This window comes from Bidens hawaiensis, unplaced genomic scaffold, assembly GCF_021521415.1.
Source record: "Bidens hawaiensis isolate Kalapana, Puna unplaced genomic scaffold, B.hawaiensis_p1.1 tig00005142_1, whole genome shotgun sequence".
Classification (NCBI taxonomy): domain Eukaryota; kingdom Viridiplantae; phylum Streptophyta; class Magnoliopsida; order Asterales; family Asteraceae; genus Bidens; species Bidens hawaiensis.
In genome coordinates, this window is record NW_027491327.1 from 132,937 (window position 1) to 152,788 (window position 19,852).

A 19,852-nucleotide genomic window follows, 5' to 3' on the forward strand; every position below is an offset into this window, starting at 1 on the left:
TAAGAAATAACAAACCTAAAAACTTTGAACAAAAGTCAAATCAAAGTAAGTAAAGTAACTAACTTAGCTACGAAGGAACTTTGGCTCGGCCATTTCCTCATCACTAGGAAACCTTAAAAGTTAAAAGTGGCGAGCAAACATACTAAATATTGAATATCTATTAAATATACGGTTTGACTCACCGTGGTCAACAAACTATATAATCTAATATAGAAAATTACAAATTTTGTCCTTTTGAATATGCAAAATTATGGATTGGGTCCTTTTCAAAAATGAGTTTCACTCGTTATCCTTTATTTGCATGTTTTACTTAATTTTTGTCCTTTACAATAATGGTCATCCAATATCCGTGGCATGTGCCAAATATGTGAGAGCAAAAAGGTAATTATTATATAAAAAATTAATATTATATTTTAGATAATGTGGTCCCCATCATTCTCATCATCTTCAAATCATCTACTTCATCAAACAATCTTTAACCCTAACCCACCACTACTCCGACCAGCATTACCACTACCTGCAACTGCCGCTTACACTACTGTCACCAACACTCTGACCACCAAACTAAACCTCCCTTCACAAAACATCCTCTCAAATATGGTTCATTATTAGTGGAAAAGTGAAAAAAAGATTCATGCAAAGACCCAACTAGACCACACTGGTCAGCCACCCTTGCATAAATTAGTAGTAATAATATCTAATATCTTGTCTCATCACCAAACGCAAAGCAATATACCGAAAGACGCAAAAATTAAACAATGAAAGCTATAGTTGTACCCAACACTTCACCAAATTTATCCTTGTTTTCGGTCTCCGATTCTCCCTTCAAAAGCGTACACCGCCACACCAATCCTGTAAAAGAAGACCTAAAGCCCGCTAACGCTTGTAAAACCGGACTAGAATTTAGTTAAATAATGGCTTCTCCCCTGATAAGTATACCCATGGCCCCAATGTCTACTCTATCAGCAAATACACTTAAAGGAGTTAAATGTGCCTATGTTGGAATTGAATTCAACCGTAATTGAAACAGAAAACACGCCCAAATATAAAAACGCTTTTGCTAAAATCCCCAATATGAAATTGGGGTTAAATTCAACCCTAATTGAAACGAAAAACACCCTAATTGATCGCCCGACCGGACCGGCGACGACAAATCCTAAATCACCAAAAGAGTAGATTTTGGAGAATCCTTTGATGGATTCAAGTTTGTGTCATGTTTTAACGAGCATCATACTGTATTGGTGAGGTATCCGACATGTTTGAAGGTGTAGGGGAAGCCGAGGACACCGGCACCGATGGCGGCGATAAAGACGTTGACGAAGGTTTTGAATTGGGAGGATTGAGTGGAGTTTGAACGAAGATGAGGGGTGGTGTGTGTGATGATGAAGGTGCTTCTGAATTGTGGTTGTGTTAATCAAAACCCAGTGAATTTTGGAAGTTGAACGAAGAGGATGAGAATGATTCACAATCTTTTGTTTTTGTCAGAACGGCGACTTTCTTGTATTTAGGCTACCGCACCCTTCAAATTTGGAGAGCCCCAATGCCCCACTCTGGTCAGACTATGTTGTCTTAACCGGGCCCACACTGGCTTCAGAGTTTGGCTTGGGCGTTCCCCCGGGAAACCATACCGCCGACTGTCACTTGACAGCCGTTGTGCCACCACAAGAGTAGAACTCTCTGGCGTAACACACGGTGGGATGAAAACCCGGGTGGGCTCAAGATTCAAACTGACAACCTTTACACAAGGCCTAGCTCAAATCCATCATTGCCACTATCCACCCAAATATGACACAAGTGGGATTCGAACTTGAGTCTCCATTGGAGAACCTAAGCCTCCTACCACTAGACCACAAGTGGGGGATTCAAATATAGTATTAACTTTATAATAATAATAATAATAATAATAATAATAATAATAATAAAGATTGAAAATTACCCTTTTGCCCTCACATGCTTGGCACTAGGGGTGTGTTTTTTAACCGTACCCGAAGAACAAACCAGAACCGAAGCGACCCGAGACCCAAATAACCCAACCCGAATTCACCCGAACCGATTAAACTCCTAACCCGAACCCGAGATAAAATATTCGGGTCGGTATTTGGGTTTAAATACCTAGATTTATGTTGACCCGAATAACCCGAAGTATAATGCATTGATGCATGTATCCCTAATTTTATAAGGTAGTTTAGCGTTGAAGTAGCACAGTAACCTTATGTATTCTTGTTCGGTTGTTCTCAAGACTCCAATTAATATTGGATTATCACATCTCAATGTATTAATGACCATAAAGCATGCGGAGAATGTATCTTCAATTCAAAAACTTAAATAATATAGTATTTTAGCCAATATGTGGTGAGCATGCTTCTTCAATCTATACAAGTATTAATCCGCATGCTACAACACTCATTCATCTCGTCTAATGCATTCTTTTATGATAAATTTCACGTTTTGCTAAATAATATATGCTATTGTTGAATCGGGCATTGATTACAATGACTAAATTGTCGGTTTACCTTCACCAAGCGAATCGGGCTCCGGTTACTAAGACGGTCGTATGATCATACTAATGAGAACTCTATGCAAAAGGGGATATGTTGGACCTCTCCAAAACGTTATCAAGTAAACAATTAAATATGTAGCAATTAGCAAATAGCATTCAATTGATACTCACACAATAATTATGTTTGTGATTTTGAGTATATATATAGAATAGAAAATATGAGTAAGTACGCATATGTCCCCAAAACGTTAGAAAACAGTGTATAAAAAGGGGAATGATCAAACTCACCTGATCGATTAAGCCAAACGGGAATGAACACGACAAGAAACAATAATCACACTCTTCGAGAATTACCGACAAGAATCCTAATTAAATAATGATATAAGTGAATTATAAATGATATAATACGTATAAAGGATTTAGGATTCGATATGATTTGAGTTACAATTATGTTTAATATTTTATGGATTGAACGATTAATCACTACGAACTATTGTTATTATTTAATTATAAAAATCATTGTTTAACGAATAATCGAACTTACAAATAATTAATTTGAATAAATATAAGTTGAGAGCCATTATAATAATAATTGTTTTAAATATATAATAATAAAATTTATATCCTAAAATCGTTAACGAAACTTGATGATAAAAATATATTAACGTATTTAATATGTTTATTATAACTTTGTTTAAAACAAATAATACATATCTAGTAAATATGAGCAAATCTATAAAAACGTCTTTTGCAACGAGAAACATCAATCTTAAATGTCGGGTTTTAATAAAATAATATTGGTTCATTATTAATAATAAGATATATATATATTTATATATATATATATATACATATACGAAAACTAATAACGAGATTATTTGACATGAAAAGTTTAACTTTTATAAATGTCGGTTTTAAAGAAAATATTGTTTAATTAATATTTATTATTAATTATAATATATATATAAATAATTAAAAACATGTTTAAACAATGGAAGTAAAATAAAAACGACAAAAAGAGGTTGCTGGGTCTCGAACCCGCAACCTAGAGCCAGACCAGACACGAGCACCCACACCCTAGACAACTGGGCTAGGGCGGCAGCTGAGTTAAGTTTGTAAACGGAAGTTTTTATACAGAAATTGATTAAGATCAATTAAAAACCCTAGATCAGCAATCGATTAATCCATGTAACGTTTGTTTAAATTGGTTTAGGGTTTTCGTAAAGCATGCTGAGACGAATTAAAACGTATAACTTATTACCTAAATCGTTGATGAATCACGAGTAAATTGTGATCTCACATCACCGGCAAGAAAAGGATGACGAACGAGGTATGAACGGCCAATTATAATCCAATTAACCACAGGGCTTTTGATTGAGATGGTATGAGAATTGTGTAGACGGGATTAATTGAATTATTATCAAGCCTAGAATATATAATCGATTTTAGGGTTAGTCGGTTCATAATATAAATAAATTCGTGTTATAAAGAATCTTGTTTCTTAATTAACTAATACAGTTAGGCCGGATATGGTAAGAACAATCAAAACCAAGATTCAATTCCAAGTTTAAATCGGTATTTGAGGCTCAAGTAATCAAAACGGGTCACGGAGTTGGGTTAATGGGTCTTTATCCATGGGTTACGGGTTTGGGTTAATTGGGTTATAAAAGATTGTGTAAATATTGCATTTTTAGTCCCTGAAGCTTTGAGATGGGAACAATAGTGGATTAAAGTTTATATTCGGGTTAAAAACGTACACTTTTGAAAGTTAAATATATTTTAAATAAATATAAATCGTATAAATATTTCTCGCTAACGTGATACTTTCATCGTTAAAATTTTCCAATACTAGGACGGGTCGGGTTATAGATATAAGTGGTATGCGGAAAAACCCGAGTTGTTACAGCAGGCAGATGTAAAAATATCTTAATGCTGTAACTGTAAAATGTATCATTTACAAATGAATGTGCTCACCAGTATTTCCTGCTGATCAAATATTTTTAAACATGTTTCAGGTGACTTGTTAGAGACAAAGGAATGATGCCTGCAGGCTTCCAGCTTAAATAAGTGGCTTGTCACCAGATAAAGAAACGTGTTTTGTAAATTAGAGTTTATACCTATAAAACTTATGTTTGTATAAAAATGGGTTTTATCCCAATTTATGAAATAAGAATTATGGTGTTTTTATAACTCTGATCAATTTTTTCTAACTACGGTTCTGATGAAATATTCCGCTGCAAAGTATTTTAATTAACACCGATACCACCATTCAAAGTTCACGGCTCCCCTCCCGGGGTATAGGGGTCGGGGGCTGTGATTGGATTAAACTTTGGTCTCCATTGAAAAATCAGACTTCCTACCACTCCACCATATTCCAAAAGATCTTTATAGAGGCAAGGTAGTAAAAGTGACCCGCAAGACCAAGAAAGAGATCCGCGGATCACCAATAAACACCACGGGTCATTAATGATACCCGCGGTAGAGATCCACGGACCACGAAGAGCCCCACACGAGGAAGAATCAATAAAGAGTTCCTACGTGGCGAGGGAGAGCCGTTGTAACAATATAGTTCTAGAAGATCTCTATAACATTCCATGATAAGGACGTTAGCCAATGAAAAAGGGTAGCTGGATACCTGATAACAACAATGCACATGGCCAGGCTGTCACACCCTATCAAGGCGCGACACATGTCCATTCAGGTAGAAAAGAATATCTAGACAGTGACAACTCCACCAATTACCTTCCCCCCTTCCCCGGCTATAAATACATCCATCACCATCATGAGGTACCCATTCACAGATTACATCAATCACTTTGTACATTATCTCCTTACCAAAGAACTGTACTTATTCTCATGCCGGAGGATGGTTACGGAAAGACCCCCTTCTTGTCCTTCCCGTGACAAGACTCACGGTGTCTATTTTACAGGAATTAGTTGAAGATCTGATTACATATGACTCGTTAGTTCGTGTTGTAGTTCATACTTGATGGAAACATAGATCCAATCCTCACTGGATTAGATCCGTGCTTCTTCAATCATGACAGTACAAATTAACTGGCTAAATTTAAAGAAATAGGTATTTTGGGTCAAAATTGGTCGACAAATTTAAAGAAATGGGTTGATGTGGGTTAATGTCTTAAGGAAAAGTGGCAGGCTTGGGTTGAACGGGTTTTGGATTTGAATGAGTTCGGTTTAGGTTTTGACTCGGATTAGGTTTCGAGCCGACACGAGTTTTCGCACTTGACGGGTTGGGTTTCGGTTTCCTTTGTTTCTTTTTGGTACGAAGCACTGGACGGGTTGGGTTTCGGTTTCTTTTGTTTGTTTTTGGTCGGATTCGGATTCGTTTTCGGTTTTTTTGTTTCGTTTTGGTCGGTTTTTTCGGGTTCATTTCTGTTCGGTTTCAGCTTTTTAGTCTTGTTTGATCGATTTTTCGGTTTCGATCAATTGTTCAGTTTTGGACCTTTGGTTTTCTGTTTCGTTTTCGTCAACTTTTCAGTTTCAGTCCATTCCTCTCGTTTTTTTTTTGTTTTTTTGGGAAGGAGGACAACGGATGAAACTTTTTTGTTATTTTACTTTTTTTTGTTTTTGATTTATATTTTGAGTTATGATTTTTTTTATTAATATTTTTGAATTTTTTAGGAGGGTTTTGATGTTAATAAAAACCCCTCAAAAAAAATTCAAAAAATTAATAAAAAAAATCATAACTCAAAATATAAATCAAAAACGAAAAATGTAAAAAACAAAAACGTTTCCTTCGTTGTCCTCATTCTAAAAAAAACGATTCGAAACCCACTCGTTCTGGCCTCGACGCATTCCGACCCGGACCCTTTCTGAACCGAACCTGTTGAGGCTAACCCGTTCTGAACCGATCCAAAACAACCCATTTTTTTAGTTAACCCATTCTGACCCTAACTAATTCCGACCAGGACCTTTTTCAACCCCACCCCACCCCCACCCCCACCCCCACCCCCACCCCCAAAGAAGCTATCATTAAAAAACTATGGTGTCTCAACTTTCAACTTTAACTTTGGCCTAAGCTTTCAACTTTACTAATTACTTTATGCCGACATGGAAACCCTAATGTTAATCTCCTCATACATACGCTGCTAAATTCAAACACACGCACCCCTTAAATACATATAAACCCCAAACCTGCTTCTTTTCTTGCTGGATTCCATGGAGGATTCCGATCATCATGAATCGGCAGCACTAATCGGCTCCAACGAAGACCTTTTAACCGAAATCCTTATCCGTCTTCCTAGAGATGTTCAAAACGGTTTGGGACTAGGAACCGGAACCGGTTCCTAACCGGTTCCTATATTCAAAACCCCCTTTTAAACCGGTTCCAGGCTCGAACCGGTTAGGGAACCGAACCGGTTCTCCCACCCTCGGACACCTAACCTATCTAACCGGTTCTTACCGGTTCCTGTACCGTAACCGGTCAAAAAACGGCTATTTTTGACCCTAACGGTCAAAAAACAGCCAAAAAAAACGGTTAGGAACCGGTTCCGGATGGTTCGGTTCCAGAACCGGTTCCGGTTCGGTTCCCGTTCCTACCCGCCCCCACTCAGAAATGCAAGAACCGGTCACGGATCATCGGGTTGAATCAGATAGGGTCCGGTTCCTACAAAAAAACGGGTAGAAACCGGTTCGGGTCCGGTTCGGGTCAACTGGTTCGGTTCCAGGAACCGGTTTCGTTGAACATCTCTACGTCTTCCTGTTACCTCCATCCTCCGTTTCAAATCCGTATGTAAACACTGGCGGTTGCTTTTGACTCACACACACTTCACCCACCGCTATGATAATAATAACCTTTCCAAATCTGTTGGTTTTTTTTCTCAAAATAGGTATGTTCCGTATGATGTTGAAAACCGTAGCCCTCATCCTTTCCGTAATAATACCCTCGATTTCTACTTTACTCGTTCCGATGTCACAATCGAGCAATCTTGTAACGGTTTATTACTTTTTCGTACCTTTCACAATGGTGATCTTGAATATTATGTCTTCAATCCCACCACCAAGCAATTGGCATTCATCCCATCGGTCCCAAAATATGTCTTGTCTATGGCTATGGCATTTCATCAAACAGAGTGTGTGCACTACAAACTTGTTTCTGTTATTGCTTTAGATCCCTCCGCAAGGTTGCTCCAAATTCATGTCTACTCGTCCGATACTGGGAAATGGAAGATTTGTATTGAATATTTCTCTGCGCATATATCCGAGTTCCACCACCCGGTTTACTGGAATGGAGCCGTTCATTGGGCTCCCTATTATCTAGATAACAATTTCTTCAACTTCAAATTAGATGTTGAAGAGTTGCAAATGTTGCCTGTGCCCGAGGAGCTGGTGTCTGCTGAGTTATCGACAATGTATTTTGGGGAATCGGGAGGTCATCTACATTTAATATCGGAAACCAATCGCGAAGACAGGATATCGAACGTGAATGTGTACGAGATGTTGAGGGACCGGTCGGGGTGGTTTGTCAAGTATCGAGTAAAGTTTAATGAGCTTCCGGATTTCCCAGAGATGTTCGATTATGATTCGAGAGTTGTTGATGTGGTTAGAGGTAAAGAAGAAAATGAAACATTCTTGGTGCTGGTAACTCCCGGGAGGGTGACGAGGTACAATGTTCATGACAAGAGTTTTAATCCGATATATAGTCTAACCGACAATGACTTTTATGATGATACCTCAAGACACGAGTTTTATGCAGAAACCTCAAGTTGTCATCGTTACATTGAAGCCCTGTCTTCTTTCTAAAAGGCAATTGTGTTTGTTTAATTTTTCGTTATTAAGTTGTTTGAATGTGTGTTTTAAAATATATTGCATCAGGCATGTGAATTTATCTGTGTGATTTATATTTTGGCTTAATTGGATTGCGTTTGATTTTTGTTTGTGTGCCTTGTTCCGGCTGTAGGAAGGTGTACTGGGATTGATTATTAGAACCTGTTATCTAATTATGGTTTTTACACAACAATATGCACCTTTTAATAACCAAATTGATTAGTTTTCTGTTCTAGAATTCGTAGACTATTAAGAATGCCCATATGATGAGCAAGAGGTTGAAAGGCTTTTTTTGAGTCTATTTCATGTTTGACTCTTAAAAGTAAAAAGCCAAGCAACATATCCTTTGTTTACAATCTAATCTGAAGTTCTAAACAACTGTGATGGCCATCAATGCAGTAACTAAACTTAATCCATATATAACGGCAATGTTTAAGTTTTGTTATACGGGAGTTGATCAGAAACCACTACCCTAGTAATCATTCAAGCATTTCATGGTCTTGGCGTGGTAACGGGATTATGGGTCAAAACGGGGATATATTGTGTGTCGATTCTTGTTACCTTTCCTTACTCCTTAATAGGGATGAGATCGGTACCTACCGGTCCCGGTCCTGAAAATCGCAAATTTTTGGTACCGGTACCAAAATATTCGGTTCGGTACTGGTACCAAAGGTAAAAAATTCGGAAAATACCGGTACCGATCCCGGTCCTGAAACTCAAAACTTTGGCATACCGAATTTGCCCATCCCTGCTCCTTAACTAAACCAAAATTATGTAAGTTCCGAAGTTTGAACTTCCAAGATTATGACATGAGCTATACATATATCGTGCAGTGAACCAACGCAAAGACATGATCCATGTTGTAGATATGAATGGCAACTTGACTGGGGAGTAGTTTTTAACCTCTAGTTATTATTTATTTCACTTTATAAATTTGTTTTTGTAGTTATGTTTTTATATATTTATAACTGTAACTTTTGTTATAAATAGTATATGTTATTTTAGTTATATTTATCATTAATTTGTATATAGTATGACTTATTATTTAATATATTAAAAAAATATATACAAAATAAAATAAGTGAAGCTTGGCTCAAGATTATTTATTAAACAATTTTATATTAAGCTCTTACTTGATTCGAGCTTTTTAGCAAACTATTCTCAAGTATTTCCTAATTTGTTTGGATCGTTTACACCCCTAATTGTTCATGCTACAGCTATGATATATGAATAACATACAGATGCACTGAGGGGAACGGATTACCATTCCAATAATAATATAACCGTGGATGAAAACATAAATTATCATTTTATAAAACGTGTACGATCAACCAAAACGAGTAACAGTACTTGGGTTCAAGTTGTACTCCATGGAAACACTCAATTCCAGTCATATCACTACTTTGCTTAGAGCCTTAGACTTAAACCATCATTCAATGGTCATTTCTCACTTGGTTGGTTGTCAAGTCACAGTACTCACGTAATACCTATTTAACATTACTTTATGTTTATATGGACCGGTGGTTTTGACGGGCCCGGCCTCCCGGAAGACGTGCATATGACGCATGTTCGAAATCTTATTGTTTTTTCCTTGGTAACTTCATTGGAATTAGTTGACGTCTTTGTATCGATATAATATATTTTGAAACGATAGGTGGGGATTGATAAGCAATGTAATAGCATTCGGAACCCTCTATCATTATTTACCCTATAATTTAACAAAAAATCACTTCTTAAAATTTACCTCTTATTTAAGAAACATTTCACATCTCATCCACCATTTTCATCTTTATTTTACCCACAAATACTTATTTTATTATATTCCTTTTATTTTTACGCTCGCAATAATTTGATAAATGACGAACAATAGCTTTTCATATTTAAAAGACTACTGTAGCAATTTCGCAAGATATAGGGGTGAGATAGAGAAATGATGGATGAAAGGTAATGAGTTTTTGGTATAATTTTCTTTTAATTTAAAGAAATAGGAGACGTTGATGGATGGAACGTGAATATTTTATGTATGTTTGTTTTTGTTTTTGTTTTTTTTTTTTTAATTTTATTTTTTCTTAAGAGCCCATTCTATTAAAAGAATAGAAATCCAAGAAGAAGCTGAGAAAGTACACAAGCAAACCGTACACAACAAAACTAAAACAAAACACAAAAAAGGCTACACCGCATTATCACTAATATTACACTCAACCCACATCATTATTCTAACCGGCTTCAAACTCCCGAATGTAAAGAATTGAAGTTTACTATAACTTTTATCTTCGTCCACACCATGATCGACCATCAAACACAACTTTAGCCGGGATTTTTCTCGTAACTGCCCTCCAAGCTAGAAAATTCGCCTTTGGAATTGCCCTCCAAGTCAAATAAGAAAACATGAATCTGGTTGAATACTAACTTAATGTCGTTGAACGAACCCGCTATTATATTTTTAATGGATGTTATGATTTGATTCTATGATTTTTTGTTTCAAGTATGTTATCGATTTTTGTTTTTGTTTCATATGTGTTAAGGATTGTGATTTTTTGTTTCAGATATGTTATGAATTATTTATTAATTAAGACTTTTATGCTTGTTTTTTGAAAACTTTTGTTTCATTAGACATGTATTATTCATTGTATGTTTAAACAGATCTAGCAGGTTAACCTGTTATTAAACAGGTTCGTGTTCGTGTTTGGAAAAAAATAACACGATTAGTTGTCGTGTCGTGTTTAGTACCACCATCATGTTCGGTGGACAAAAATCATGCCAGACTGGAGGACATGAGAAGGGATACCGTCCCGAATAGTACATGTACCAAGAATCATTAGTCAGGAACTGATATATGCCGTATTCTTGCTTCAACAGTTAGGTTAGTGAGAAACCTAGTTCACTTTAATCAAGATTTGCAAGCAAATAATCTTGAAACAAAATATTTTTTCATTCTCCTTTAGTTTCTCTATACGGGATTTGCAAAGAGGCTCCAAATTGATTGCATGGCTACCTTTTATTAAAAATAATGACAATTGCAATTTTGGACTAAGCCCATAGTTTTCTATTTCTATTCTCTTCAAGTGATAAATTTATATGTTTAGGTTAATAGTCAATATCCAGTACGCCTTTAACTGAAATGATGTAAAGATATAACATGCTAGCTAGCAGTTTCCCAGAGTAATTTTTTAAAGGAAAAAGATATAAGTAACGCGTTGTCGAGAATTTTTGGAACTGCCACTAGTCACTACTGGTGTAAGTGAGCCATTAAGATAAACAAGATTCAACACACAATATATCCCCTGCTTTGCATTTATCCCATACTTGGTCAAGAACATGTTATGCCTGAATGATTGTCATGGTTTATAACAAAACTTTAAATTACTGCACCAACGGCCATCAGAATTCCAACAGGCGGGACCGTAATGAACCAAAACTTAACTAATATTTTAAAACATAATCCAACTCCTTAATTAGAAAAACATAAACAACCCTAATTGTCTTCTAGAAAGAAGACAAGGTTTCGATGTAACGAGGGAAACTTGAGAATTTAAGGGAGCCTCTTTCGTAACTACATAAGTCGTTAAAACTTTTGTCATGAACATTGTACCTTATCATCTTCAAAGGAGTTACCAGCACCAAGAATGTATCTTCTTCTTCTTTACGTCTAACCACATCAGCGACTTCAAATTTATAGCGGTGGTATCGATTATACATCTCGGGGAAAGCATCCTTAAGCTCGTCAAGCTGTACTCAATACTTGACAAACCACCCCGAATGATCCATCAACATCTCATACACTTTTAAACTATTTTCTTCATGATTCGGGCTGCATATTAAATGTAGATGACCTCTCGATTCCCCAAGATACATTGTCGATATTTCATTAGGCATCAACTCCTGCACAGGCAACGTTTGTAGCTGTTCAACATCTAATTTGAAGTACAAGAAATCGCGATAAACGGGGGCCCAATGAACAGCCCCATTCCAGTAAACCGGTGGGCTGAAGAGCGAGTTCTGTACAGAGAAAGATTCAACACATATCTTCCATTTCCTGGTATGAGACGAGTAGACTTGAATCTGAAACATGGTCTCATGGGGCTCTAAAGCACGAATACAAACAATTTTGTAATGCACGCAATGTGTTTGATGAAATGCCAGAGCCAAAAACGAATATGGCCTCCGGGGACTGGTGGGATGAATGCCAATTGCTTGGTGGTGGGATTGAAAACATAAATTTCACGAGCACAACAAAGTAATAAACCGTTACAAGATTGCACGATTATGAAATTGGAACGATTAAAGTAGAAATCGAGGCTAGGAAAAGGAGGAGGGCTTCGGTTTTCAATATCATTTGTTTCCAGCAAAAATACCAGGAGATTGAGAAAGGTGGTTATTATTATTATTATTGTTATCATACCGGTAGGTGAAGTGTTTGTGAGTCAAAAGCAATCGCCAGTGTTTAGATACGGATTTGAAACGAAGGATGGATGGATGTAACATGAAGCCAGATAAGGATTTCAGATATAAGGTCTTCGTTGGAACCGATTCGTTTCCCAGATTGATTATAGGAATCGCCGATCATTTGCTTGGTTTTGGATCTGGTGTTTACCATTTTTTTGGAGCGTTGTATAATTTGGGGTTTTGGTGTTTCGATTACTATCCTATATGATAGTGAGCTTTAATTTAAGCTGGTTTACGATTAATGGGCCTAACTTGAAAGGCCAGCCCGAAGTTGGCCAATTTAGTGGCCTGGCAATGGCCATCACAGTTGTTTAGACACATGTAAAATAAACTTTCAGCTACTTGCTCATCGCATGCCCATCATTTGGGACTCATGGTGTAACTTTAGTTTTCAACTTGTTATCGGATTTTTTTGGCACACGATACGCTAGGCAATATATCCGGACACCATGTGTCTGTCACTTATACGACTCGTATAGTGACAATTTTTTCACACATCATCAGAATTTGTTTCTATAACTATTTGCTTTTTTATTTTATAACTATGTGCATTTTTATTTATAAATTGTTTGTTATTTTTTAAAAAATATGTGGTATATCATTTCTCAAATTATGTGTTTTCTTATTAAAAGTTTTAATTAATTAAAAACATGATCTTATAAACAATTTATACAATTTTTTTTAAATTGTGCCTACTTGTATATAAACAAACTCTGTCAATATCTGATAAAACTTATCCACATTCGATTCATATAAATCTGTACGGGTGGATTGATTCCTACACCTACGGACTCAGGTTCCATTTCTCTAGTCCAAATTAAGACGGCTTCTCTTGATCTTGCTTGATCTTGCTTGTAGTGATGCCTCATCTCAGCACAGCAGATTCCAAATGAACAAATTCAAACTTGATGAGAAAAGGATCTTTCTGATTCTCGAAAAGATGAGGGCAATGGGATTGATCGAGAAAGATCTCTTGTTTTAATGGGGACCCTACAATGGATTTGATTTTATAACTATCTATCCTACAAACATATCAAGAAAAAAATAATGAACGGGTCCTTAGATTTATTTGTGATCTTTAAGGAGCCGTATGAGATGAAAATCTCATGTACGGTTTTGCAATAGGGATGGGAACAGTGATGTTATCATCTACCGAGCAGGGGCAAAAATAGGATAAGTAGACATATAATTCGAGTGTGATAGGGGTGGTGGTAAAGTCTCTCTTGTGTGTTGGCCGAAGGTAACATAGTTACATGGAAACCCATAATATGTTCGAAGATCTCGCAATGATCTTCCAGTTCCGAGGAGAATTAGCAAAACTCCATTTCCAACAAGAGAATTGAATGGACTTTTCCCGTAGCTACAATACTATATACTAAGAAAAGTATGACCTACCTCTAGTTCTGGTATAAATTCCCCCCCCCCCCCAATGATATCCATCCCCCCCTCAAAACGGCCAAGGCTTTAGAATCGGGTATAACTCAGAAGCTGATGCCTGGATTCTTGCAAACCTCTAGCAAGCATCGCAGAGCTCTTAGCATGTGCTACGTAGTGATGTTAATTATGGTTACATCTATAAGTAGCTTGGTCCATCTTTATTCCATTTCATATATGTATGAGGATCCGCATAGCCCTCTGCGAATTATAGAATATAAGAGAAGAGAAGAGAAGAAAAGATCCCCTTATAAGATCAAACAATTCCATAGACTTGAGTATGATTGTGAATGTGTGATAGCATCTACTATACTATACAATACTATAACAGGAGAGAATATCAATGAATCTGATTATTGCCATTGCTCAGGCGGGAGGGGATACCCTTTTAGCTGTATTTTCCAGGGTCAATTTTTGCCTGTCGCATAGCGTGATGGGTTTCACTCAACCTAATATATGGGCGGTGTCATACGCGACGAACCCACCCAGGAGTCCATCGTGATACGTGACGTAACCTCCACGGAGAGGTAACGCGTGTCCCACCGCGTGTCAACACGTGGCATCTTTTGAATGTGCTGAGTCATCGTGCTACGCGATGGGCTGAGAAATCAGCTTATATAAAGGGGCTAACGACATGTTCACTCACTCACACCAAACACCTTCACTCGCACACACATAGCCTTGTTTTGTGTATCGAGCATCATAGTGCGTTCCAAGCCCCGAGGTTCCGACGGTTTAAGCCCCAGTTCGCGATAGAAAGTAGAAGTGCTGCTCGTACAAGCTTAAGCATTAAACTCCGAATACCCTACGCTTAAGTTATTATTTTATTATTATATTATATGGCTTAGACCATAGTTGGGAGTATAGCCCAAACCTTGATCAAATTTATGTTTACATAAGCTTTGAATATACAAAGGTTATAGCTAAAATATTACTTCTTCATGACTAAGAAACATAAGATTTTACATACAAAGGTTATAGTCAATTGACATTTCTTCTTGAAGAAGAATCCTTTCATAGATGTTTCTTCATGAAGAAACTCAAACACATGATTAGTAAATAAACAGAAAGACTACAAGTCTAAATATTTTATTAAAACAAATGATCAATCAACGTTTAAAGCTATTAAAACCAGACTAAGGGTCTGTAGCCGGATCAAGAGACGATCTGAGTATTTAAATAAACCTATTATATTATAGGTTGAACATCATTCATTCATAAAGGTTTTCAAACATGATCATCGCATCATTCAGAATATACAATAACATGTGAATACGGTAAACCTTTTTACAATCAGTCATTAAGATAAATGGGTTGTTTATCTTAACAAGTCAGTCAGATGTTTATATGAGATTACATGATCTCTAACATATAAAGATTTAAGGGATTGCGTGATCCCTATATTACAAGATAGAAAATAAAAGCAACTCAGACCCAGTATACATGTGTCTAGATCCAAACATATATATATCTAGCCTATCATGCAAGGCTACGTGGATGCAGACTAGCAGTCATAACCAAGTTCTTCAATGAGCATCAGTTCCTGGAGAACCTTAATTGTGTGTGTATGGCAAGTGGTATAAAGATTTATTAAATGTTTTTAGAGTCAAAGATTCACTAGCACATCGCTAACGTAGTTTTCCTCACATTTCAGGAAACAAGTATAGTATAGATAGCAAGGAATTAGAGTCACTCATGGAGTTAGATGCTCGCTTTTGGAGATAGCTCAGTTTTTAATCATTCAAATATTGTAAACAGATTAAACAGGTATTATAAATAAAATACTCGAATATTAAATTATCCGAGAAGTTTTGAAATAAATGAGTTTTATTTTAAACAAAGTCTTCCGCTAAAATAACCATCTACTATGATATATTTACAAAACATGTACTAATTATTAGTCACACTTCTAAGCCCTAAGTTAGGGTGTGACAGGTTCAAAAGGCCTTGTACATGTAATGGATCCTGCAGTACTATTTCTGCATCTCCTTTACCAAATCCGCCCTTAAAGAACATTTGTGCCAGATTTGATATACATACATATATACATATATATGGTGGAGTTATAATAAGAAGTGAAGTATGTCTAAATAGTGTAAGAAGCAATCTGATGCATTAGATTTGGTAATCTGATGGTCTAGATGGAAAGTATATTTTGTAGGATGTGTGTTTTATTTTAATACTTGTTTTATAACATTTTGGGGCATAATTGTCTAGTGTTTTATATTATATATGGAAACATTGTCAATCTATAATTATCATTTTTTAATCCAAATTTAAAACACAACACCAAGAACATCACAAGATATATAACAGTGTGTTTTAAATCAAAATAATCAAAATTTAAAAAAACACCAGATTTTAATCCAAATTTAAAACACAACACCAAGAACACCAAAAACTAAAACACACTATAGCTTGAACATCATAACAAACATTAATGAACAAAATATATTACAACATGTTTTTATTAATTACAAGGCTTTTAAATAAAGAATTTTCTAACTGAAATGATTTAATCTAGACTACAAATATGAAGATCAATAATATTTAAATTTATCCTTAATACCAATAGAAAAACGTTGTGTTTAAGAACAAAAACACAGTGTCACCGATATTATCACTCCCGTTATCATATACACTTACTTGAAAAATCCGAGCTTACACCATCTACCATCCTCCATTCAACACACAAAACCCTAGAAATTGAGAATTCTTCAATTGAAGCCTAATTAATAACATTAACAGTAGAACACTAAGTTAACAAAATTGATAACATAAATCGATAGAGCAATAAGTTAACAAAAAATATTATTGATGAAAGGATTGATAAAATACACACAGAAATCAAGACGTAAAATTGAGTTTCAAAACTGAAATTGAATAAATAAAAAGACATAACTTAAAAATCAGAAATATAACCTCCAAATTAGAAAGAGCACAAAAAAATGTAATATAACCTGAAATATAACCTTCTACCAAAAAAATTTAATGTTTAAATCAAGAAAGATCCATACCTGGGTTTCAGATGTCATTTCTGTGCACGACCACGACTGTGGTGGCGAGTTTAAGACGTCGGAGGTCTGTAAAATTAGGGCTCAATTAGTTCCAAAAAAATGAAACAAATACAGAGGTAGGAGAACAGAAGACCGTAGAGCACATACCAGTTACTTTCTTGTTCTAGAGAATAAGAGTTCACCGGCGATTGTTTGTGGTGGTGGATGTGTATATGATACACATCCATATCACTTCTTACTTTTTTTTAGAAAAAATCACCTCTTATTCTAACCTTTCTCTCCCCCCACCCCTCTCTCTCTCTCTACACACACTAGGATAGAGCCCGTGTGATACACGAGTGGTTAAAAAATTAAAAATTGAGTCACGGGTTATAACATAACTAATAGGGTTCGTGTCCCATATTGTGTTTAGAAGAAGAGATTATAAAATAGGAAGCTGCTCACATGACATTTACGTAACATCTTATGTAGAAGCCTAGAATGATGTCATGTGGAAAAATCATTTTGTTTTAATATTAGATTATACACTTTTGACCCGTAAACTTGTAATACCCTAGTAAAAAAAATCAGCAAATTGATCAAAATATGAAAACTAGTTATTATTTCTTAGGTAATAACTAACTTGAGATAATTAGAAATTGTAAATAATATAATTCTAAAAAAGTCATAATTGGTTTATTAATAAATATTAAATATTAATGAATGCATTAATTGTCACATGATTTAACATAAAAATGTATTAAATTGAAGCAGTGGTAATTAAAAAGTTAGTTAATTACGTGGAATATATATAAATGGAAATTGATTAGTTGGCATCATTTGTTGATAACATATTTAAAGAACATGTGTAAAACATGTATTGTTTTAATATATTAGTTAGATTAGATTAGATATGCCATTTAGATCAGAGCACGTTTCCTACGAGATTCCCTAGACCCGTCACACGCTGACTTAGGGCCTAGGCGTGTGACCTCTTGTTTGTGGTGCACAAATTCATGGAATGTAGGTAGTGGTTATTATCGATTTGATGTAAAAGCCGGAATAGTGTGCATCTTTCGTTGTCGGCAAGGAGGCCTTCATCGCCCTCCACTAAAGAAGCCAATCCCAGGGAATAAGGACGATTCATATAGACCTGTACGATTATAATATAGAGTTTTACATCTTGAATAAAATTTGGCCTTTCAATAAAATATAAAATAAATGCAAAGAAGTTAACAAATCATTACGTAATTACTAATTAAGCTTCAATAGCCCAAATCTGAGAAACCCTAAAAGGAGTCCGATCATCAATCTGGAGGATTCCATGGAGGATTCCGATCATCTCTGGAGCAGTAATTGGTTCCAATGAAGGCATTTTAACCGAGATCATTATCCGGCTCCCTGTTACCTCCATCCTTCGTTTCAAATCCGTATCTAAACGTTGGCGATTGCTTTTGAGTCACACTCATTTCACCCACCGGTATGATGATGATAATAATAATAATAACCTTTCTAAATCTGTTGGCCTATTTAGTCGTGATGGTTTATATTTTCCATTTGATGTTGAAAACCGAAGCCCTCCTCCTTTCCGTCGTCTCAGTTTCTACTTTAATCGTTCCAATGTCATAATCGAGCAATCTTGTAACGGCTTATTACTTTGTTATGCCGTTCACAATGGTGCTTATGAATATTATGTTTTCAATCCCACCACCAAACAACTGACAATCGTCCCACCGCTCCCAAAACAAGTCTGGAATATGGCTCTGGCATTTCATCCAACACTTTGTGTGCACTACAAAGTTGTTGGTATCCGTCTTCTAGAGCCTGAAGACTTGTTTCAGATTCATATCTACTCGTCTGATACCGGGCAATGGAAGATTTGTGGTGAATCTTTCTCAGTTCAGAACCCGCCCTTCTGCCAACCAGTTTACTGGAATGGGGCTGTTCATTGGACTCCCGATTCTCGCGATCTCTTGTACTTCAAATTAGATGTTGAACAGTTGCAAACGTTGTCTGTGCAGGAGGGGTTGATGTCTAATGAAAGATCGACAATGTATTATGGGGAATCGAGAGGTCATCTGCATTTAATATCAAAAACCAATCGTGAAGAAACTAGTTTAATTGTTTACGAGATGCTGATGGATCATTCGGGGTGGTTTGCCAAGTACCGAGTACAGCTTGATAAGCTTTTGAGTGGTTTTCCGGAGATGGTCGATCAATACGGCTATAGTTTTCAAGTGATTGATGTGGTTAGAGGTAAAGAAGAAGAAGATACATTCTTGGTGCTGGACACTCCTTTGAAGATGATAAGGTACAATGTTCACGACAAAAGTTTTAAGGAGTTATATAGTTACGAAAACAACTACTACTTCGGTCTCTTAAGGTTCCATCGTTACATCGAAATCTTGTCTTCTTTCTAGAAGACAATTAGGGTTGTTTATGTTTTTTCTAATTAAGGAGTTGGATTATGTTTTAAAATATTAGTGAAGTTTTGGTTTATTACGGTCCCGCCTGTTGGAATTGTGATGGCCGTTGCTGCAGTAACTGCGAATATATTATAGAAATGCTTAAGTTTTGTTGTTCTTGGCGAGGCAACGAGATAATGGGTCAAAACAGGGGATATATGGTGTGTTGATTATTGTTTAACTAAAGCGTATGAACATATATTTTAGTTGCGTATGAACAAACA

The 19,852-nt window shown here is 36.1% G+C and overlaps 2 protein-coding genes and 2 pseudogenes across 2 annotated transcripts; 2 read left to right on the top strand and 2 right to left on the bottom strand.

Annotated features, from left to right (window-relative positions):
• The window catches only part of LOC143628996 (F-box protein At5g07610-like), an 82,197-nt pseudogene extending 69,313 nt beyond the window's left edge, over positions 1–12,884 (bottom strand).
• Positions 531–1,401, bottom strand: LOC143628981 (amino acid transporter AVT3C pseudogene; annotated as a pseudogene).
• LOC143628983 (F-box protein At5g07610-like) lies at positions 7,205–8,330 on the top strand (the record flags this gene model as incomplete). Its single annotated transcript, XM_077098399.1, has 1 exon — positions 7,205–8,330. A coding segment is annotated over one exon (1,059 nt), but the record flags the coding sequence as incomplete, so codon positions are not given.
• Positions 12,885–18,920: 6,036 nt separating the features above from the next.
• LOC143628998 (F-box protein At5g07610-like) lies at positions 18,921–19,583 on the top strand. The gene has a single exon (XM_077098406.1). The coding sequence runs from the start codon at positions 18,921–18,923 to the stop codon at positions 19,581–19,583; it is 663 nt and encodes a 220-aa protein (XP_076954521.1).
• The last annotated feature ends 269 nt before the right edge of the window (positions 19,584–19,852 follow it).